Source organism: Phoca vitulina, unplaced genomic scaffold, assembly GCF_004348235.1.
Source record: "Phoca vitulina isolate PV1807 unplaced genomic scaffold, GSC_HSeal_1.0 scaffold36, whole genome shotgun sequence".
NCBI lineage: Eukaryota > Metazoa > Chordata > Mammalia > Carnivora > Phocidae > Phoca > Phoca vitulina.
Window position 1 is genome coordinate 4,955,175 of NW_022589739.1, and position 24,307 is coordinate 4,979,481.

At 42.2% G+C, this 24,307-nt stretch overlaps 1 protein-coding gene across 1 annotated transcript in view; it reads right to left on the bottom strand.

Moving 5' to 3' along the window:
- Positions 1-24,307, bottom strand: part of PARVA (parvin alpha) — a 171,822-nt gene that overhangs the window by 14,089 nt on the left and 133,426 nt on the right. The window contains exons 5-10 of the mRNA XM_032426903.1: positions 15,351-15,491; positions 8,989-9,104; positions 5,452-5,510; positions 3,174-3,193; positions 1,730-1,791; positions 952-1,020 (exon numbers count right to left, since the gene is read on the bottom strand). Coding sequence (XP_032282794.1) covers positions 952-1,020; positions 1,730-1,791; positions 3,174-3,193; positions 5,452-5,510; positions 8,989-9,104; positions 15,351-15,491 — 467 coding nt within the window. The remainder of the gene's footprint in view (positions 1-951; positions 1,021-1,729; positions 1,792-3,173; positions 3,194-5,451; positions 5,511-8,988; positions 9,105-15,350; positions 15,492-24,307) is intronic.

A 24,307-nucleotide genomic window follows, 5' to 3' on the forward strand; every position in this document is an offset into this window, starting at 1 on the left:
ACCGAACAGTCAGGGAGAGCTCAGTGACAGACCTGGGAATTGCCTTAAACATAATAGGAGATGCCCACGTCCTCAAAAGAAAACCATACTTATGAAGTTTATCGCAGATGAAAGGGGGTTGGGAAATAGGGTGCGTTATACAGTCTTAAAGTATCTCCTGATAATGATTAGTTATAAGGGTGGGGGAAGCTTTACAGTAGAGAAATCTGGTGGAGACTAACCAAGTGACCAAAGTTACTGTCACCAGTAATGGGCCTAATGGACAAAGTGCCTGAGAAGGGCAGTGTTACTGGGGTTGGAACCATCACTGTAAATGCATAACTTGAATCTAATCATGAGGGAAAAAAATTGAGAGACAGCCTTTGAACCTAGTGACCTGCACTCTTCAAAAATGTCAATGTCATGCAAAAAAAAAAACAGCTGAGGATTTGCTCCATATTAAAAAGAGACTAAAGAGACAGGACCATTAGAAGCAGCTTGAGAATATTACAACACCTGTGTTTCTTTGACTCAGAGGCTGTTGTCAAAAGTAGTCAAATATCCACGATTTTATGTGGTTCAACCTAAATAGATTAACACCTTGACGTTATAGTTGCTTGAATCTGGTAATTGTAATGTGATTATTTAAGAGCATACTTATTCTTAGAGATGTTTGCTGAAGTATTTAGGGGTGGAGGGAGAGAAATAGACCCTGAATGTGGTCAGATGCTAACAATTGGTGTATGTAGGTGAAGAGTATATGGATGTTCATGAGAATATTCTTGCAACTTTTCAAAATAAAAAATTAGAAAAAAAATCAGCATTCCAGGCAGTTCACCCCTCTGAGCAGAACAGAATGCCCCTCCCTCCTGGGAGAGCTTCAGGATCAGTATGGATCAGTATGGAAAGCCATCCTGGCTGTGCGGGGGTGAGGTACTTGGAACAGTGGCTGCACTCAGGGCTGTCACCCACCTGGGTTTCCAGTTCTGTGACCTCCAGGTTCAGTTTATTCAGGTGCTTGTTCACAAAAGTGATGAGTGTCTAAAAGAGAACCACACGCCAGGCATGAAGATGGAGACTCCTGCCAGTGTCAGACCCTGAAGGCCACCTCTGTGACTCTACTGTGAGGACAAGGACCAGTGTGATAACACAGGACGAGGTCCAGCTGAGGGTGCTAGCAGGGATCACTGCTGAGCTGAGAAGGAGCAGCCTATGAGGCTCTTCTGCAAAGCTCCTTGAGTTCCCAGGAAAGGACAGCCCCAGGGTTTGTGATCCCATGTACTATGTGACTTGAATAGCCAGTTTCAGGGCTGTGAAAGGGGCAGGAAGTCCCAAGAGGGCAGAATGATAGGTGCAGTGTCCTAGTCCAGGCTTGGGAGGGGGGGCAGAGAAGAAATGACCTCCCTGGGTCCCTCCTTCCAGACCTTCCCAGGGGCAGGTGCATGTGCCCTGGGGAGGAGTGAGGGAGGAGGCCTGATTGGCCAAGGGTTCAGTGTGGATGGGAAGGCAGGGTGCTCATAGTCTCAGAAGCCCCAGGAGACACTGTCCTCCTGATAGGAGGAGGGGGTGGATAAGGTGTCCAGTGGGAACGAGAATGTAAAGTGTACCTCACTTACTCAGAGTGGGAAAGCCCCGAGTTTGCAGAGAGCTGGTGAGGACGCCAGTTTCAGGAAGCGTGCAAGCTACCGGCATGGGTTCTTAATGTTTGGCTGCATCTCGCTCCCCTCCCTCCCAGGCACCTCTTGCTCACCTTTTTCACTACATTGAGTTTGTCTGGTGCGTGGTCGAACAAGGTGTCAAAGGCATCACGTTCTGGAGAAACAGGAAAAGGTAAAGTGGAGCAAAGACCAGCTTCCTGGTAGGGAAGCCCCCCCACCCAGGGCCCAGCCAAGGTGGCCATACCGTCAGCTACAGGCAGGAATTCTTCAGTGCGTGAAACAATGCTGGAACTCGGGAAGCAGGGCTTGGGGCAGAGATTCTGGATTGATTCTTAGCTTAGGGGCTTTCTCTGTTTCTCTCTCTCTCTCTCTCTCTCTCTCTCTCTGTCCACTTCCTACATTAACCCTCTTTTGGGCTGGGGTTGGGGGGCTCTGTTGGACAGTTTGACTTGGTGACTGGTCCTTTCTCTTCACTATTTATATCCATTACATCATGATTTAGTCACGGGTCTAAAGTGTTTCTGAAGCTTTTTGGAGGCGGAATGTTTTCCAAACGTCAAATCACCTCACCCCCTAATTTTCAAAACCAGGATAGCCACGGCAAACCTCGTGGTAGAGTGCACGGATGATGGGATTGGGAGCCTGGGAGCTCTGGGATAGAATGTGTGCTCTTGCTCTTGAGTGATCTAGTCACTTCAACCCTTGCGTCTCAGTTTCTTCTTCTGTCAAATGCCATCTGAAAACAAAACCTCCCCTAGGAGTGTTATGAGGATGAAAGACAAGAATGTATGTGCATGCGTTCTGTAAACTTTGAAGCGTCTGCTGATCTGAGTTTATTAGCATATTTCAAACATTATCCATAGTAAATATGGGATCGCTGAAAGTAGCAAGGCTGTGCCCCCTGCCCCCTGTTTTCCTTGCTGTAGCCCCCAGGCTCTTTGAACTCAGAGGTGAAATAGTGGATAGGATCGGAGGCAGGGAATGAGAAGAATGTCCAGGAGGGACGTGGGCCTGGGAAGCTTGGTGGTCCTGGGGCCTGCCTTTTCCTGCTCTTGCACCGATGAGTAAATCTGGGACTGCCAGAGGGGTGACTGAGGTCTCGAACATTCACAGACTGTATAAACAAACGCAAAGTTCTGGGAAACTGGAGCAGTATGACGTGTGATGAGGAAAGAGGGATAAGAGGGCTTCTAGAAGGGCCAGACTGAGGGGGAGAGTGGACTGTCCCGAGTGTGTACGTCCACCTCTTTACTTCCACAACACACTTAGAGCACGACTGTCCCGCCGATGTCCAGGGCCCATCCCGAGCCCGGCAATGCCAGTGGTCTGGTTACTGATGAGAGGACTGTGCCGCTGTGGCTCGTTTTCCTCTTCCCACCAGTAAGCCAACCCTCCCTACTAAGCCGCCCTGTCACCAGGCTGGTGCAGACACACATGCAGGAAGCAGGCCGAGTGCCTGTTCTTCCCAGCTGCTGCGGAATTAACTAGACCCCTGTGGCAGCCACCAGCACCAGAGGATAATCTTATGCAACTCACCATGCCTTCCGGAGAGAGCCCTGCAGGAAAAGGAGAAAGAAAACAGTATGAGTCTTCTCTCTCTGTCCTTCACTGAAGAGCCCACAAAGCTTCTTTCCTTGGCATTTTATTCTGCACTAAGTCTCCAATTGTCGGTCACCGTTACCCCATGACCACCTGTTTCTTCCCTCTGCTCTACAGATACGCTGGTGTTCACACAAAGCCTGGTATAAATGATACTTACAGGACTATTTCTTGCCCTATGTAAAATCCCACTGTCGCTTACAGTTGAGAAGGAATATCGGACTTGGGGTTGCAACATTCCCAACCATTGCACCGTCTGGGCTGCTATGGGCATCTGCCTAGGGACATCGGCTTTGTCTTTCTCCTGTTTATTCTGTGATTCCCGCCAAACTGCACCTGCCATTGACTCAAAATCGGTTTCTCAAAGAGGGCAGGAATTGGAACCATACTCATACCGGTGAAGCAGCAAAGTACTAACAGCACAAGCATTAGAACAGACTACTTAGGTTTAAATCCCACAGAGCCACTTGCTTGCTGTGTGATCTTGGGCAAGCTACAGAACCTCTCTGGGCTCCAGGTCTCTTATCTCTAAAACAAGGATGATAATGGTAAATACCTCAGTATGATGTTGTGAGCATTACATGATTTAATATGTAGAAAGATTTTAGTGTAATTCCTAGTATATAGTAAGTGCTCAATACATTTTTTCCTATCATGTTTTTGGTTCTTATCATATTGGTTTATTGCAACTGTACATCTATCACCTACTAAATGATAACTTGAGGGTAGTGTACTGGAAAGAATAATGAACTTGGAGTTAACTGTTGGAGAGCCCAAGGACAGCTGCTTTTCTACCTTTGGGATGGAGTCTTAGGAAGTGTAGGCATTGCTTTGTGTATTTATTATGAGTACCAATAGATATAAAAGTGCTTCATAAACTGTTATGTGTTGCCATTGTTAGGAGTTGACCTCCACCTTCATGTCTGTGTGGCAAGATGGCAGAGGGAGACCACAGGAAGCATGGCAGGCAGCTGACTCATTACTCTGCAAACCTAAACTTCATGTCCCCTGGTTCAGGAGTTTCTCACAGGCCACGTTCCTCTCAGGTATGTCTTTCTCTTCTCCAGAATGTGAAATAACAGGCGTGGACAAGCCCAGCAAAGGGCAGGGGTGTGGGGCAGGGCTGAGCCAGGGGACATGAACGACATGTCACAGGACCCAGGCCAGGGAAGTAGTGTGCCTTGTGGATCAGGTGCCCTCTTGACTTCCAAGACTAGCCCCCAGAGTGACGGAGGCTGCCTGACAGGCTCTCTGCGGGCCATAAACTGGGCATCTTGGGAAGGGCCACTGCCCATCTCTGCCCTACCCTGGTCCTGTTGAAGCCACAAGCACATTGTGGTTCAGACAGGCCACACCGGGGACCTCCCTCAGCCACCACTGGGGAAGCAAGCTGCCTAGAGATTGGGCAAGACTTGGAAGGCATGGGTCAGCTGTGAATCCTCACCACCACTCTGGTTACGCAAACGCTCCCCACTTCAGAGATACAGAAACCAAGGTCTGAACAAGTGGCAGAGCCTGGATTTGAACTCAAGTCAGGCTGGCTTAGAGGTCCCTGCTCTTTCCACTTCGCTGTTGTTCAAGGTAACATAGAAGAAAGTTGGGGCCGCAGGGGATGCTGAAAATGTCCTTTGCCTGTGGCCGGGGCTCAGGCCTGCCAGATGATCTCAAGACCCTTGCCCCCAGCGTCCTGCTTTTTCTACCTCAGAACAAACTTCGTTTCCCCACGGCAAACCTCTTACATATTCTGAGATTCCAACTGCTTAACGGAAATGAAAAAAACACAAAACACCAACCCACCACTCTGAGGTAGAAAAGGGCTTTCTGGGTCATGGCACGTGACCAAATACATCAGATTCAGAAAAGGAAGAAAAACGTCCTTTTGAAGGTTCACACTTTAAATTCAACCCCATGTTTATGGCATGACGATTTCATGCTGGTTGGCTTTTTTGGGCACACTTTTTCCTGGAGTGCCACAAAATTAGAATTTTTCAATCACGGCTAATTCTCTCTCCCCACGTCCCCACCCAAGTTTGTATCTTAAGCATTGAGAGGCATGTTTTGAATGCATGGAAAAGGCTAAACTATAATCATTGGCTGAAGTCTAATCCCTCTTGCAATCCCAATAAATGAAAACTAAATATCAGCAAATGGATGAATTTCGGAGAAACATCTGTGTTCCATTAGAGAATCGCTGGCAACAATGGTGTTGACATACTCTGTGTTACCAGTTATTTCCTCTTGGATTTGCCGAGACTGGAGGATTCCTTCTCGTTTCTGAAACAGGGGTGGGGAGGCGGGCGGGGAGGAGGAGAGAAAAATATGCTTTAGAAAAATACAAAAAACTGATTAGCATTCCTGATATTGAGAAAGTTACTGGTGTTTAAGAAATGAAACCCAGAGAAGAGATCGCGCCAGAAGCAAAATGAGGCCCCTGATTTCCTGGGACCGGACCATACCATTCATGCTTAAGGGCAATTAGTGTTTATTCCAAGCAAGTTGGCTGTTTCTTGGACGGTGAAATCTTTTCTTTCTTTATTGGAAGACATTTTTGCTGGAAGCCAACTGCCTCCTGGAGTAATCCACAGTAAACCGAATGGAAATGAAGGCCAGGGTGTGTCTGCCCTCCAGCTGGGGCCACAGAGGGTAGGGAAGAAACACATTTAGCGGTGGGGCTGGGGGAGAGGACAGAGGCCAACTGGGAGAATTTAAACAGAGGGAGAGTTTTCGGTTTTGTTTTTGTTTTTAAGGGATAAATAGGGGAGCTCTTCTGTGAGCTGTACGGTCCTGAGGTAACTGGCTTATTCTCTGAGAAAAGAGCACTAAGCACTCTGGAGGCCCTCACGCCTACCCACCCACTCATCCATTCATCCGTCGGTCTGTCCATCCATCATCTGTCCACCTCCTCCCATCAATTTATCTTTTTTCTTTATTTCATGAGTCAGTGTCTTCTCTGTACAAGAACTTATGTTGGACTGAGAGCAAACACTGTGGAACGTCTGACCTAACTTCTGACCTTGAGTAAAATGGGGTAGATGAAACAGGTAGGTGAGAAAGATTTCCAAGAAACAGTCCGGGTTTATGCCTGATGGCGCCGCTCGATTATTATAGCAGGATTCCCCGTTCACTCTCAGAAGTGTCATGTGTCATCAATTATGTGGTCACTCCAGGCAGACAGGACATGCTGAATGTGGGACAGAAGCAGGCACTTTCGTGGGGATGGTTGGGGACCCCTTCCAAAGGGAGGGTGTCCTTGAGCTAGAACTTGGCAGGACATAGAGGATTTGGCTGGACACAGAGGAGAGGATATTCCAACAGAAGGGATGGCCCCAGCAAAAAGGCAGATCAGGAGAGCACAAACGTGTCCGGGAGGATGTTTGGAGGGCTGGTGGCTGCCCTTAGTTGGTGGAGAGTCAACTGCGTGCCGGTCTGGAGTTTAAACCTCATTGTGTGGGGATGGGAGCCAGTAAAGGAGTGCTGGGGCTCAGGAAGACCTTCTGATAGGTGTGGGGAGGGAGATCCCTTTCATCAGGTCTCTATAGCCCATTCCCAGACACCTAAACGACAGTAGTTTGGGGATGGCAAGCGGTTGTCAGGGCAAGTTCATCTTACAAAGGCGGAGAAGAGCATCCAGAAGGAGCCTCCAAGCCTTAGCATTTCAGCTGAAACCTGCCTTCTTGCCCTTCTGCCCAAACTTCCAGAACCTTCTCTTCTAGTCCCAGTAGCCACAGAAACGAGAGTCCTTGCAAAATGCTTTTATGGAAGGAAAGGTAGAGCTGGATAAAGGCCAAGAATATATCTGCACTAGATTAGGAAGAACAGATTATCAAAGTAAAAAAGAAAAATGGTATCATTTAAAAGGGATCCAGTAAGGATAAATCAAGACTTTTTCCCAGATCAGCTTCAACATGTGTTTAAGTTTCACATGGGGCTAATGGAATTTGTGTCCTTGTCTTGTGAGGTTCTTCACAGACATAAAAACTCATCTTCAACTTCTTGCAGAATTCATTGCTTTTGTATAGAATGGAAAGGAAATCTGGGTTAAATAACCCCTGACGCAGCATCCAGATTCACCTTGATCTATTATTTGTTGCTTCAAGAACTCTCTCTGTGGTTTAGTCAGTGTCTTCTGACTAATTCTGAGTCCTGCTTCTGTTCCTGTTTAAGTTGACAAAGGAAGACACCCCATAAAACCTGACATGCATAGGTGCCGTTCTGTGTTACCTTGTCCTCTTTTTACCCTCATGCTAACAAAATGGTCCACAGAGAAATGAAACCGACAACAGCTTTCTGATGACCTGTAACTGAACTCAAATAAGGCATGAAACGTGGGCTTGCAGTTTCATGCCACTGTTGCAAGAGGATTCTACCCCCTAATCTTGAATCAGAGTCTTAAAAAATATAATGAAATGAATTTATACATTATTGACTGGTGAAAACAACACAGTAGGGATGGTTTGGATTCACTGGTAAGATGCTTGTACCAGGATGCTCTGGGCTGGTCACATATCCACGACAGACATAAAATGCTTGCCACAGTTGAGTGCTCAATACATGAGACCAGTTCATTCCTTTTAGCTGCACTTAGCCTCTGAACCACACACATTCTCACCTCCTCTGACCCTCTCTTCACCCTCTCTCTGCTCCTTAGGTGTAGTCTTGTCTCCTGGCAGGCAGGGCCAAGATGACCATTCCTATTATCCCCTTGATGTTTAGCAAGTTAAGTTCTCAGAAGGTATGGAAGAAATCCTTTATTACCAGGGCATGGCCGAGCAGCTGATCAAGGAGCACCCTCACAACCTCCTCCCCTTCACTAACATCTGATCCCTGAAAGCTCAGCTTTTGTCCTGGAGACTTGGCCTGGTGGGGTCAGGCAAAGCCTACCAGCCCTCAGGACTCTTCCTCACCAAGGGATGGTAGAGCCGCCATATTGTTCTCTTCTCCAGAACCCTGGCTAACCAGAGAGCTACTTATTAGGGGAGTCCTCCCTTGCAGCATGTTTACTTGAAAAGAACAGAAACAAGCAAACAGAATGCTGACCTTTCCTAAATGGGCATAAAGTTGGAAAATGAAATTGAATTTGAGTATGTAATGGGGTTAGGAGCAGAGTGAGAGAGTCACAGGGAAAGAGCACACCCTCATTGTGGAAATTATACAGCCATATGTGAATGGAAATTCCATCCAACAATCTGGAAAAGATGACCTGAGATCCCAGCCATGCTTCTGTGGGCAGGTGAAAAGCAGCAGTGCCCGGAATACAGGCCCGGCCAGTCAGGGGCTCGCTCTCAAACACACATGCACCCATGCACACAGCCCTGCACGTGCACGGGTGTCTGTCTCTTCCCAATATCTGTGCCTCATTTGTTTAACCAAAAAATGACTCTCCGTGGCTTGCAGGGTTTACACACAGGGATACACCTTTTCTCCTGATCCTACTGCGCACACTTCTCAGACCTACACACCTCACACCCTCGAATATACAGTACACAGACACCCTCCTGACAACAACATGTAAACCCCAGGCATATGCCGCACACAAGGCTAGCCCATACTCAAGTATCCTTTGCACAATAACTGATTGCTGCCCACATGCATCAGGCAGTGCACTCACATGTCTTCCAACATAGAGCATATCAAGGATACTCAGCATTCATTCCACTATCCTTGTAATAAGCTCCCCAGGCTGCCTTAGCTCCCTTACGAACTCAGCCTCTATCCCTCTTTAAGGGCGCAGATGTTTGTCGTGCTGTCTCACCTGGACCACAACCACTTGGATGGAGACATGATCTGGGAGTCGGATTGGTGCTCGGAAATACTGGGACAGAGCAACCAGCAGATGCAAGATGGCTACCAGGCTCTTGGCATGAACAGCTGAAATAAAAGATGATTTAAAAATTAGAGAATCTTCTTCCAGATCCTAGGCGAATATAAGCAGATATTCAAAATGTAGCAGTACCAACACCCAATGCACCTTCTATCCCCCACACCCCCACATCCCCCCACTAAGGATCTCACAGGCCTCCCTGTTAGGCCCCCTCATTCTTGGCCAAGTCCCATGGAGCTGCTCCTTGGATCATGTTATTGTTGGATTTCCAATATAGTGCCTCTCCACTCTAATCCAAGTTTCCAGTAGGGCCCCTGACAACTGCTGAATTTTGAGATCAGATCAGCCCTCTGCCACCCCCATGTTTTTGTTCATTCTATTCTAATAACCATGAGCATGTCTGCTCTGCATCCTCTTTTCCTTCCCACTTGACTGTGAACTCTTTGGGTTATCACTGCTCCTTGTGTCCCAAGGCTCTACCCAAAGCACGTCCTCAGTAAATGAACACTGAGTCAGGAACACTGGATCCTTTCCTTTGTTCAGGGCTTACGGTCCCTTGAGGAAGTCATGACATATCTAAAGGGCTCGGTTGCTCTTTTGAGTACTGTGTATGGTCAGCGTAGGCAGTGCCCCTTGGGGAATAGCGGGGAGAGGATGTTTATGACCCAACTAGCTTCTACAGCTACTGAGCAGCATGCTAGATGTTAAACCACTCATACTGGAGAATGGTGAGCAACCACTGAGTTGTAGTTTTTGCAGCAGCTGAGAGGAGAAAAATGCTGTGACATAATGGGTACACATGGGGTCAGGCAGACCGGAGCTTCAGTTCTCAGTTGATAAGCTCTGTATTGGTTTCCTGCCTACATGACCTTGGGGAGGCCATTGAAGGCCTCTGAGCCTCAATGTGCTCATCTTCACAAATGGGGAGAACAGTCCTGTGCAGAAATACAAGCTGTCAGAATTTCTAGAGATGATGAGAGCAAAGCTTCCAGCACGTAGCCAGTACCTAGGAATGGCTGATATATTTTTTTTATTATAACTTAGGAGAAAATACCTGGCACCGAGGCAATTCAGTCATATCAACACTCTCCTCTTTCTTTCTCCTAAAAGGAAAGATTCACCAGATACTTTACCTGCCTTCCCAGTCCTATCAGCCTCATGGGCTCCTCCTTACAGAGGGGCACTTAAGGAAAGAACAAAACATGCTCATTTTGTGTACTTAGCACAAACTGGGCCCATTATTAGGGTGTCGCTCTGTCTGCCCTGGGATTGATGAATCTGCTTCAGCAGAAGCTTTAAGAAATCACCAAGAAAAGGAAATGACTCAGACATTCCTTGGGAACTCATTAGAGTTACTTGTTATCACTGCTATTTCGAAGGTTTTCCACTGAGCAGCAGCTCCACACCAACATACAGCAGATGATCTGCTCCTAACTCGGCCTTCCAGAAGACGTTTTTTAGTTCTGGGCTTTTGGGCATCGTCCAAAGTTTCACCCACAGTGACAGCCTCAAAAAAGGCTCCTGGCATGGGAGTGACCTACTGCCAAGGTGTGCTCACTGCTGGGCAGAGGCATCATTGGGTTTGCCCGTCTGATCAGAACTGTCACACCATCAGTCCGGGCGCCAAGGGCTGTAAGGACATTGGCTAACTCTCTCCCTTTTAATGACAAAACATGATGCTAGAGAAGGTGTGGTGGAAAAGGTGGTTCTTACACACTGGTGACCTGTACTTCATCTTGACTGTCTCACTAAGCAACACGGAGCTATTTTATATGCACCATACAGATGCCAGTCTCTTCTGATGAGCGTTCTGTCCTCCTGGGAGTTTTTTCAAAAGAAGTAAATTACAGTTTCTCTCTCCCTCTTTCTCCCTCCCCCCCCCAACACACTACATGTGCAAAGATGTTAATTATTATGTGATATATCATCATTAAAAAAATCTGGAAAACACCATGTCTAATAACCAGAGGATCGTTTAGACCAGTGGTTTTCAAAAGAAAATTTTTATTATGCAGAGAAACCCTTTGTTTAAAAGCCATTAGGCAAAACAGAGAAGAAAAAAAGTACAAGTGCTCTGGTCCCCAAGTCCTAACTGCAGCCCACCCACAGCTGCCTCTCTCTTCAGTGATGTCTGAGTTCCTCCTAGCAAATCATTAGGTTGGGCCAAGCATGGTTTAATGGTTTAATAATTACTGCTTTAATAAATTATGGTATACCCACATAACGGAATAGTTTCCATGCACTGAAGATCACTGTTGAAACAATGTAACTATAAATGTTAATAATGTAATGTTAAACAGAAACAATAGAAACAACGTAAATATATACACTTAATGGATATACAGATATAATACATACATGTATACATATACACACATATATGCACACACATACAGACATGTGCTTATGGCCAAGACTTGGAAAGGAACATTAAAAAAACGAAAACATGGTAGTTTCCTATTTCAAAATTTTCTTTAGGTTAAAGACACGTCATCTTTTCCCATTAAGACAAATCCTAACAACCTTTGCATATCTGGGTACCCTCCTCATTGTCACCTCTGAGCATGTCTCCTGGTTTTCTCCCTGATGCTAGACAGAATCTAGAACCACTGTGATCTTGCACTCAAGTCAAGATGGCAATGTGCAGATCTAGAGTAGGGCCAAGGCTGTACTGTATAAATTGGGCACTTAGCCACTGTGCCGAGAGCTGAAAAACAATTTCAGAGGAGCTGCTGAGTTAGAAATAGTCCTCCAAATAGGAGTTGTTGTGGAACTATAAATTGGTGTCATTTTTGGGGGAGGCAATTTGACAATATGTATTATGACCTTAGAAATGTACATATACTTTGGCCCTAAAATACCATTCCTAGGTATTTAGCCTGAAGAAGTAATTGTGGCTATGAGCGGAGAGAACTCATCAGGCTATATTGATAAGAGTGGGAAAAAAAAAAAAACAATCTCAAAAATCCACCATTAATTAAATAGTTATGATATACCCATACAATGTCCTGTTACATAATGTTAAAAGTGACAGAGTATTTAATGATCTGTCAAAATATATATCTTCTAAACATACACAGACTGATTTCATCTTTGTAAAAATAAAATATATTTACATAAGTATGTATACACACATTTATCTATTTCTTACACACATACACACGCACAACTTGATGGAGCACACCACCAGGTGACAGTTCCCGTCTTTGGGTGGGCAGCTTAAAGGAACAGCATGTGCAGGCTTAGTGCACAGGCTCCACGACCAGACTCTCTGCCTCTCATTCCTGGCTCCATCACTTACCACCCGTGTGACCTTGGATGACGATACTCCTTTAGCAAATATTACTGTGCTTAGTAATTGCCAGTCACTCTTCTAGATTTTGGGGATTTGGTAGTGAAGAGACAAAAATCCCTGACCTCATGAAGCTTACATAAATTGTTTCTTAACCTCTCTCTGCCTCTATTTTTCCATCTATAAAATGGGCATAATAGAATTCTTTTTTTTTTTTAAGATTTTTTATTTTATTTATTTATTTGAGAGAGAGAGTGAGAGAGACAGCACAGAGGGGGTAGGGTCAGAGGGAGAAGCAGACTCCCCGCTGAGCAGGGAGCCCGATGCGGGACCCGATCCCAGGACTCCGGGATCATGACCTGAGCCAAAGGCAGTCGCTCAACCAACTGAGCCACCCAGGTGCCCAGGCATAATAGAATTCTTACCTTAGATGAGTGTGGATTATAAGGATCAAAAGATGTAAACTGCTTAGAATAGTACAAAGCACACAGAAAGCACCATAAATATGTTAGATCTTCATATTTAAATTTCTTTTATCTTTATAAAATTTAGTAATGAAAATTGTTGTGAATAGAACAGAAAGAAAAGGAAGATTTCCCTAAAGCACTAGATGAAGAGCCTTGTAAACTCATAGCTGTCCCTGACACCTTTATCCTGACTGGAAAGATGAAAAAATGTCAAACAGCCAGATAGGAGAACAGGAGGGACGGAACTTCTCCCGAGGAGTTAGGCCCACCACATTCCTTATGGAAGAAGCTACTGCCGCTCGTAAACAGGCATCATAGGGAGCTAGCCACTGAGAGAATTATCCCTCTGACCTAGTAATTCATCTCAGTTTTGGAAATCTATCTGACAGGAATAATTTAAGAGAAGCCAAAAGCGACACAACCTAAGACATTCGACTTGGCCCTGATAGGAGCCATAGGCGAGCAAATGTCCTAATAGGATCAACGTCAACATAGGGTTTAAATTTACTATGGGATTATCTCCCCCATGAAATAGAAGCAAAAGTAAGTACAAAGACCCCTTGGGAATATAGGAAATATGATCTAATATTAAGAGAAAGTAAAACACCAGAGTGTATGCGACTTCATCAAGTAAAAATAGGCATGGATATGGACAGTAGTGGGCAAAAAATGGAAACAGCTAGATGAGAGTGATAATACAGGGGATTATTTTCACATTTCCCTATAAGAAATGAAGGTAAATGCGAACCAAACAAATCATTAAAAGCCACTGAAGACAATGGTCCTGAAGTGGCTTTAAAAAGTTCCATTCTTCTGGGACACCTGGGTGGCTCAATCAGTTTTAGCGTCCGATTCTTGGTTTCAGCTGAGGTCATGATCTCAGGGTTGTGAGATTGAGCCCCGGGTTGGGCTCTGAGCTCAGCACTGAGTCTGCTGGAGATTCTCTCCCTCTGCCTCTCGCCCCACTCATGCATGCGCTTGCGTGAGCTCTCTCTCTCTCTCAAATAAATAAATAAAAATCTTTTTTTTTATTTGTTAGAGTGAGTGAGAGAGAATATGAGTGAGGGGGGAGGGACAGAGGGAGAAGCAGACTCCCCACTAAACAAGGAGCCTGATGTGGGGCTTGGTCATGACCTGAGCCAAAGGCAGATACTTAACTGGCTAAGCCACCCAGGTGCCCATAAATAAATCTTAAAAAAAAAAAAAAAAAGCCCCATTCTTCTATCTCAGTCTTTCCCGAACTGGATTCCCTGGTAAGTTAAAAGGTGTTTTGTTTTGTTTGGAGGGGTGCATGGAGATGGTCCATATTCAGGGAGTAGGAAGGATGAAATGAAACTAAGAAGGGGTCTTCATCAGAAGACTTTAATTTTCATGACTGTTGTGGATTTCCAAAATGTAAATGCAGCTCCTACACACGTGATCAGGTGCTCTCCCCTCCCCTCACCCCAACACTATAGGCATTCCCAGACCCTGGGGCAGCGTCCAGGGCCCAGGGCTTGGCCTCTCCTCCACCTGCTCTTGGGTGTTTCTGTCAGGCAGCAGACACCCCGTCCCAAGCACTGTGTGCTGTGCACGCAAAGATGTAATTCTGCTCCCAGTGTCTCGCCTCCGATGTCAGATGCTAGAAACTCGCTGAAGAGGTTGTGTCTGGCAGCTACTGGGTCTCTAAGTTGAGGGGTAAAGATTTCCTTTTCTTTCCCAAGTTGGAAAGGCGTGTTTTGTTTTGTTTTTTTTTGGTTTTGGTGGGGAGGGAAGGTGTCCACTGTAAATTGTATAAACTGGATACAGTAAGGTCTAGTACTTAACCCCGTAATACTTAACAGCAGAGAACACAATCTAGATCATTCTATTAATCTGAATTCTTCTTTTCATCTATTACAAAGAAGAAAATAAGTTTAGACTCCCTCTGAGAAATCCGTTGTTGCCGCTGGATTCACCCGATTTGCTGATTTAACGCGGATTCTGTTAGGGACTCATCGTGTCCAAAGTAGACTGGCAGGCCCTTAAGGCAGCAAAAGAATGGACAGTTTACACTTTCCCAGACCCTGGAGCTACACTAGCTGTGCAACCTGAATTTGAAAATCCCATTCCAGGGCCTGCAATCTCAGCCAGATCTTTGCTCCTTCTGGAAAATACGGGGCTGAGAGGAAGGGCATGGGCTTAAGAACAGAGCCAAGTCCTTGTACCCTTGCTCCTCAGCTGCCTGAACGTAGGGATCCCCACGTCCTGAAGCCTCTCTGAGCTGGAGACACAGCTTTCTCAAAAGGTTGTGCTGGGGCTCAGGAGGAGCTCATGATTGAGCTCCTCCTCCTCCCCATCTCCCATGAGCTTGCTACAATCAGCCTTTCACAGAAGGGCACACCGGACTTTGTTCTTTTCCCAGCAGCGCAGAGAAGTTCTCTAAGGAAGGGCATGTCTCTCTCAATGATAAATGGGTTTGCACCCCCCACCGTGGGCCTGCCAGCTTCCTGGATGGCTTCTTGGGGAAACCCTAGGGAGGGGATGACAGCCCCATCCTTCTTTGTAAAACTCACAGTCCACGTTCCACTTGATGCTCCTGGGAGGAAGTTTCAGGGTTTCGTTGATCTTCTCCAGGACAGTCTGCAGCTTTTGCTTCTGAGCAATCTCCGACTGGGTGACTTCAGCAACATTCAGCTTCTCACTCTCAAGCTTCTCTGGGGTGACAAGGGGGAAAGAGAGCCACTGTTATCTCCACAGACAACCCCAACTCACACGCTTACTTGCTCATTCATTCCCTCACACGTACTCCTGCACTCACACATTTGCTCAGTCCACAAGGGCATACTGAGCACCTGCTATGTGAGGGACACTGCCCTCCCCTCATCTGATGGTGGTACTGGTGACACCAGTATTGTGAGAGCTTGTGACTGTGTCTTGAATGATAAGCTCCCAGGAGCACAGAAGTGGGGCATGTAACCCAGCCTGTCATAATTGAACCCTTTTCCACCATTCTGGATTTTTCCTTCTTTTCAACTCTGCCTTCTCTAAGCATACTCTGGGCCCCGACTAGAAAGCCTTGTGTGCCTCCCCTGGGTCTTTTGCACACTTCTGTCTTGTGTATGTATGCATGTGTCATGCTGAATCACATTTATCTGTTCTAAGGAACTTCTTTCCTCTTAAACCCACCTGGACTGTAACTTATTTGATGTGTCCTGTTTCATGAATTCTAGGGCATACTTCCACCCTGCCCCCCCACATTTTAACATCCCTGAAATCAGTGTCTTCAAATTGATGACATTCTATAGTTGTGGTCAGCCAGGTGGAAGATAGGAGTTCTCACTGTTTCCTCGTGGGTGTAGTGTGGCCACTTCTATGTCTCAATCAGCCTAGAAGAACACTTTCCAAAAGTAGAAAATAAAAATTCTAAGGGAAATGAAAGCTTTGGGTAATAGTAATTTAAATGATTTTTCTTTTTTTGAGTGGTACTTGTAAAATGGTATGTTTTAAAATCAATTTTCTTGCATGCAGTGGCATAACCCCATAATACTTACAGGCAAAACACAGTCTAATCATTTCATTGGTCTAAATTTTTATCTGTTAGAACAACTTTTGGATTTCTGAATGGGAAGTATTATCTGCTGTTGGATTCACCTAATCTACTCTCCACAACTCATTCAGGATTGATAGAACTGACACTCTGAAATAGGTTAAAATGTCTTTTTCCTTCATTTTTAAGGACTACCCTCCAAAAGAATTAAACTTTATGTCAATGATCCCCTCATTGCTTATATTATTTCTTTTATTTTTCAGTAGTTGTAGCTTATCCGGTCAAATACGCATTGGGTAATTCTTTGAAGAAATTTCTGCAGGTTCTGTGGATTTAAGGATTCTTTTCTGCACCTGGATAGAATGAGCTCAAGCTCTTCTCATCTGTGAAGGCCCGAATGTTCTCCTTCTCTCCTCTTTAGTTGCTTATGGCCATCATTCTTTATTTCTAAATGTCAGGGATTTAATAAGCCTATATTTAATTGTCTTCCTCTTGATTGTTCGAACGTGAAGAGACCATGTGTGCTTTTTCCATTTTTAGGCTGTGAATTCTTGTCTTGGATCCTCTCCTACTGAAGAAATGACAAGCTGCTTGTATCTTATGTCGCAATCACAGTTTTGGTAGTTTGGTAGAGGCTGCCCAAAGTGCTAGGTTAAGGAAACTTCTGAAAGCTTCTCTTGGCTAAGAGAAAAAGATCACCAGGTTAGGATAGTGACGAGTGTCTTGGGAGAATGCTTGGGGTGGGGGTGAGGGGACGAGTGGCAGCGTCAGAACCACTCTCCAGCTGGTTCTGTTGTGGTGTATCATTGCCTGTGATTTTTCATATTTATAACCTTCTGCTGGCATTGGACTTCTTAGGTCTCTGAGTCTGTTTTCTAGCTCACTAACTTTTTTTTGCATTGTTGTCCATTCTGTTCTCATTTTTTTAAAAATTGGATTTTAGACATTACCTACTAGAACACTTAATTTTTTCTGTTTTTGCCAATATTTTTTAATTGTCACAATACTAACATTATAATGCTTTCTTCTTAAAATTAAAAACGTTCTGATTTTTAGCATCTGGCATTATTCAGGAGGAGACTTTTTATGGTTTGCTTATTTCTTTTGCATTACTAATTTTGGAGGAAATGTAATTCTGCTTTACTTTTTTTTCTACTTTAGTTATGCTTTGGGTTTATTTTTTTGCTTTTATTTTTATTGGATATTGTACTTTAGGCACTGATGTTGGTATAACGTAGATTTGAATAGATAGAATATCTGAAGTAACCTTTATTAATAGTTTTAGGTGTATCTTTTCATGTTCACACACACACAGAGTTCTCTCTCTCATTCTCCTTTAATGAAAGTGAGATTACCGTGTATATATTTTTCTGCTACCTTTTTTTTCCATTCAAACATATATCATGAGTATCTTTGTCAATATATATGGATATAATTCATTTTTGGGGTACCTTTTGACCCACCTTTACACACTCTGTCCACCCCCCAACCCCTTACCTCTGGTGACCACCACTCTCTTCCCTGTATCTATGAGCTTTTTTTTTTTAAATAAAGATTCAACATATAAGTAAGATCATATGGTATTTCACTTAGCATAGTGCCCTCAAAGTCCATCTACATTGTTGTAAATGGCAAGATTTTATTCTTTCTTTATGACCAAATAATACTCCATATAAATATACATACACCATATCTTCTTTATCTATTCATCCATTGATAGACATTTAAGTTGTTTTCATATCTTGGCTATTGTAAATAATGCTACAGTGAACATAGGGATGCACATATCTTTCAAGTTAGCATTTTCATTTTCTTCTTTAGACAAATAACCAGAAGTAGAATCAGTGGATCATATGGTATTTTCATTTTTAATTTTTTAAAGAACCCCCATATTGTTTTCCACAATGGCTGCACCAATTTACATTCTTAGCAACAGTGCATGAAGGTTCCCTTTTCTCCACATCCTTGCCAATATCTTTTTTTTTTTTTTTAAATGTTTTATTTATTTATTCATGAGAGTCAGAGAAAGAGAGAGAGAAAGAGGCAGAGGGAGAAGCAGGCTCCCTGCCTAGCAGGGAGCCCGATGCGGGACTCAATCCCAGGACCCTGGGATCATGACCCGAGCTGAAGGCAGACGCTTAACCATCTGAGCCATCCAGGTGCCCCGCCAATATTTCTTATTTCTTGTCATCCTGACACTAGCCATTCTGACTGGTGTTAGGTAGTATCTTATTGTGGTTTTGGTTTGCCTTTCTCCGATAATTGTTGTGCACCTTTTCATGTGCCTGTTAGCCATCTGAGTGTCTTCTCGGGAAAAGTGTCTATTCAGATCTTCTGTGCATTTTTAAATTAGATGTATTTGCCCCCCACCCCTTTTTTTTTGTTTTTGCTATTCAGTTCCATGAGTGCTTTATATATTTGGATATTAAACCCTGGCAAATATTTCCCCCATTTCGTAGGTTGCCTTTTCATTTTATGGATGGTTTCCTTTGCTATGCAGAAGCTTTTTATTTTGATGTAGTCCCACTTATTTTTGTTTATGTTACCTTTGCTTTTTGTATCAAATCCAAAAAAATCATCCCTGAGGCCAATGTCAAGGAGATTAATGCCTATGTTTTCTTGTAGGAGTTTTATGGCTTCAGGTCTTATATTCAAGTCTAAAGACCCATTTTGAGTTAGTGTGTGTGTATGTTGTAAGATAGAGGTCCATTTTCATTCTTTTGCATATGGCTGTCCACTTTTCCCAATGCCACTTATTGAAGAAACTGTATATTCTTGGCTCCTTTGTCATGAATTAATTGGCCATATATGTGTGGCTTTATTTCCAGGCTCTCTATTCTGTTCCATTAACATAGTGTCTGTTTTTATGCCAATACCATACTATGTTGACTACTGGAGTTTGTAATACAGTTTGAAGTCAGCATGGTGCCTCCAGCTTATTCTTTGTCAAGATTGTTTTGGCTTTTCGAGGTCTTGTGTGGTTCCATACAAATTTTAGGATCCTTTGTTCTATTTTCTTTTTTTTTCTGGACAATGTGTCTTTATTTTTATCTATTTTCATTTGCATATAATTGACACAAAATGTTACAATAGTTTCAGGTGTACAAAATAGTGATTCAGCAAGTTTATTTACCATGCTATGTTCACTACAAATGTAGCTACTGTTTGTCTTGATACATCTCCATTACAACATTGATTATATTCCTTATGCTGTGTCTTTTATTCCCATTTCTTATTTCATAACTGGAAGCCAATTTCCCCCACTCCCCTAATTCTGTGAAAACTGCCATTGGAATCTCAATAGGGATTGCACTGAATCTGTAGATTGCTTTGGGTAGTATGGACATTTTAACAAATATTAATTATTCTAATCCATGAACACAGAATATCTTACCATTTGTGATCTTCAATTTCTTTCAGCAATGTCTTATAGTTTTAAGTGTAAAGGTCTTTCGCCTCCTTGGTTAAGTTTATTCCTTGGTATTTTATTCTTTTTGATGTGGTTGTATGTGGGATTGTTTTCTTAATTTCTTTCTAAGGGTGGGCATCCTTGTCTTGTTCCTTATCTTAGAGAAAAAGCTTCCAGCTCCTCACCATTGGGTATGTGGGCTTATCATATAGAATCTTTATTATGTAGAGATATGTTCTCTCTGTACCCACTCTGTTGAGAATTTTTATCCTGAATGGATGTGGAATTTTGTCAAATGCTTTTCTACATCTATTGAGATGATCATATAATTTTTATCCTTCATTTTACTAATGTGGCATATCACACTGATTGATTTGTGGATGTGAAACCATTCTTGCATCCTTGGAATAAATCCCACTTGATCACGGTGTATGATTCTTTTAATGTATTGTTGAATTCACTTTGTTAATATTTTGTTGAGGACATTTGTACCTATGTTCATTAGGGATATTGCTGCAATTTTCTTATGGTGTCCTTGTCTGGTTTTAGCATTGGAGTAACACTGGTTTTGTAAAATGAGTCTGGAAGTGTTCCTGCCTCTTCTATTTTTGGGGAAGAGTTTGAGAAGGATTGGTATTAATTTTTTTTTAAATGTTTGATAGAATTCACCAGTGAAGCCATCTGGTCCTGGGCTTTTGTTTGTTGGGGACTTTCTGGTTACTGATTCAGTCTCCTTACTAACAATCATTTGGTCAGATTTTCTATTTCTTCATGATTTAGTCTTGGTAGGTTGCATATTTCCAGGAATTTATCAATTTCTTCTAGGTTGTACAATTGTTGGTGTATAATTATTCATAGTAGTCTCTTATGATCCTTTGTATTTCTGTAGTACCAATTATAACGTCTCCTCTTTCTTTTCTGATTTTGAGTTCTCTCTCTGTGAGTCTAGCTAAAGGTTTGTCAATTCTGTTTATCTCTTTAAAAAATCAAGCTCTTAGTTTCATTGATCTTTTCTATTATCTTTCCAGTTTCTAAACATGTCTCTATATGATACATGTCTCACTCAAACGTATGAGTATCTTTTTATGCCAGTACATATTGATATAACTCATTTAAAAATTTGCATAATATATTATGGGACTTATAACTTATTCGACCATTCCTCTGTAGATATATAGTCAGGTTATAAGCCACCTTTTTCTTATTTGTATTAAAGTTTCAGTAAACGTGTGTGCGCGCGTGTGTGTCTTACCAGCTGATTATTGCTAGTAAAAAGAAAAGCTGCTGCCTTACAGATTTTCTTCTTAAATAGAATCATCTTACCAAATCTCCTTATTAGTTCTATTATTGTTTATTTGAGTCTCTGGGTATGGAAATAAGATAAAACATAGTTATCTCTATTTTGTAAGCTTATATTATTTATTTCAATTTTGTGACATTTTAAAATAAAAGATTTGAGGACCTCTTCTATTTCTATCCCCTACTTTATTTTTAAAATACTCAACCCCCAAAATTTAACAGATCCACTCAAATAACCCTATAGTTAAATAGTAATTGCACTCATTGTTGCTAAGTATTTAAAGATAATTTCTTTCTCAAGACTCCTGGTTTTTCTCTTTTGCTCTTTATTAGGCTAATTTCAGCTAGCTACATGAAAATTTTCTATTGCTGAAATTTTATTCTTCCATGAAATTGTTTCTTTCATGTTTCTATAGTTCTGTAAATTGTTCATCATTAGTTTAACTTGTTATAAAGTAATAGGCATGATTTTGAAATAGGATGCTATTTAGAAAATTTCCTCAGGATTATTTTGTGAATCTTTCACTTGTTTTTGAATTTAGCATCCCAATGTGCTTTTGGAGAGATTATTTTTAGAAAACAATGAAATAGTATTCAAAAAGTTCTGAAGTATCAAGACAGAATAAACTCAATTACTCTGAATGGTAGAAAAACTGGGATGTTCTAGCAAACACAGTTACTATATATATTATACTATATTAATGTAACCATCCTTCAGAGAATTAGAGTACATAAAATACTCTTTCCAGTATGAGTGATTCCTGAGTTATTACATTTTTGTTTTCCAAATATACAGAGAGGCTTTGTTAGAATTTTTTTTTTTTTTTGTATCATGGCCAGAGAATTTGGTCTGTATAACAATTTGTTGAGACACACTTTATGGACATAGTCAAATTTTGTAAGTGTTCCATATGCAGTTGAAAATAGGGGCACCTGGGTGGCTCAGTCATTAAGTGTCTGCCTTCGGCTCAGGTCATGATCCCAGCGTCCTGGGATCGAGCCCTGCATCGGGCTCCCTGCTCAGCAGGAAGCCTGCTTCTCCCTCTCCCACTCCTCCTGCTTGTGTTCCCTCTCTCGCTGTGTCTCTCTCTGTCGAATAAATAAATAAAATCTTTAAAAAAAAGAAAAGAATGCTCTAGTTTTGGTATTGGTGGTTAATTGTATTCTCCAAATCTTCTCCATCCTTATGAACCTTTTTCTTAATGTGTTTATTAAAAGATATATGTTAAAAATCTAACACTGTGATGACAATTTATCATGTCCTTGTAATTCTGATTGTCATTTTTACATAGTGATGCACAAAAAAATACATTTAGGTTTAAAATGTCTGTATTTTCCTAGTAGCTTTAGTCTCCTCAATATGTAGACTTTCTATAGTAATGCTTTTTGCTTTCAAGTCTGTTTTGTCAGGTATTAAAATAGTTACCCCAGCTTTCTTTTAATTAGTATTACTCTAGTGTATGTAATTATTTCCATTCTTTAAACCACTCTAATGTGGGGTTTGAACTCACCACCCTGAGATCAAGAGTCAAATGCTTAACTGACTGAGCTATGCAGGTACCCCTAATTATTTCCATTCTTCTTTTTTTTTTTTTTTTTAAAGATTTTATTTATTTATTTATTTGAGAGAGAGAGATACAGCATGAGAGGGGAGAGGGTCAGAGGGAGAAGCAGGCTCTCTGCTGAGCAGGGAGCCCGATGTGGGACTCGATCCCAGGACCCCGGGACCATGATCTGAGCCGAAGGCAGTCGTTTAACCAACTGAGCCACCCAGGCGCCCCATTATTTCCATTCTTTAAAGCATTCTTTGTCCTCATAAATTAAGATTGTCTCTTGTAAATAGCATATAGCAAGATGTTGTGCTATCTAGTCTGACAATTTTTATCTTTTAAATGGATAAAGTCAATTTATATTGAGTGGGTTCATCAATATACCTGGATTCACTTCTACCAACTTATTTTCAACTTTGTATTTGCTTTTCTGGTTTTTTATCCACCCTTCCATCCTTGCTTTCTTTTGGTTTAAGGTTTCTCTTTTCTCTCATTTCATTTTTTCTCATGGCTAGTAGGGAGGTTATACACTCTGTTTTATTATTTTAGTGGCCACCGTAAAAGATTTATCATGTGTATTTAACTTAATAGAAATGATCCAGGCTTTCTCAGTCTGACTTACTGCACTTAGCCTGTTACTAAATAATACAGGACCTGAGCATACTTTGACTCTAATCATACTCTTCCTGACTTAAATGCTATAATTGTCTGGTACTCTATCTTATTTTTTTAAATAAACAAATTAGACATTATTTTGATTGTTTTATATTCATTTAATTATTGCTTCAATCTACCCACCATGGTGATCTTTTTAATTGTAGATATAGGTTTTTATTTCATTTTATTTAAAAAAAATTTTTTTTAAGATTTTATTTATTTATTTGACAGAGAGAGACACAGCGAGAGAGGGAACACAAGCAGGGGGAGTGGGAGAGGGAGAAGCAGGCTTCCCGCAGAGCAGGGAGCCCGATGCGGGGCTCGATCCCAGGACCCTGGGACCATGACCTGAGCCGAAGGCAGACGCTTAATGACTGAGCCACCCAGGCGCCCCTAAAAATTTTTTTTTGAGTATAGTTCACATGTTACACTAGTTTCAGGTGTACAACATAGTGACTCAACATCTCTGTACGTTATGCTATGCTCACCACAAGTGTAGCTACCATGTGTCACCATACAGTGCTATTACAATATCACTGACTATATTTCCTATACTGTACATTTTATTCCCATGATTTATTCATTCCATAATTGGAAACCTGTATCTCCCATTCCCCTTTGTCCATTTTGCCTATCCTCTACACCTTCCTTCGGCAACCATGAGTTTGTTTTCTGTATTTATAGGAATGATTCTGCTTTTTGTTTATTCATTTGTTATGTTTTTTTTACATTCCACATAAGTGAAATCAAAGGTTTTTGGCTTTCTCAGTCTGACTTATTGCACTTAACCTAATACCATCTAGGCCCATCCATGCTATCACAGATGGCAAGATCTCATTCTTTTGCATGGCTAATATTCCAATATATATATATACATACACACACACAACTTCTTTATCCATTCATCTATCAATGGGCACTTGGGTTCCATATCTTGACTATTATAAATAATGTTGCAGTAAACACTGGGCTGCATAGATCTTCAAATTAGTGTTTTTGTTTTCTTTGGATAAATACATAATAGTGGAATTATTGGATGGTAGGGTATTCCTATTTTTAATTTTCTTT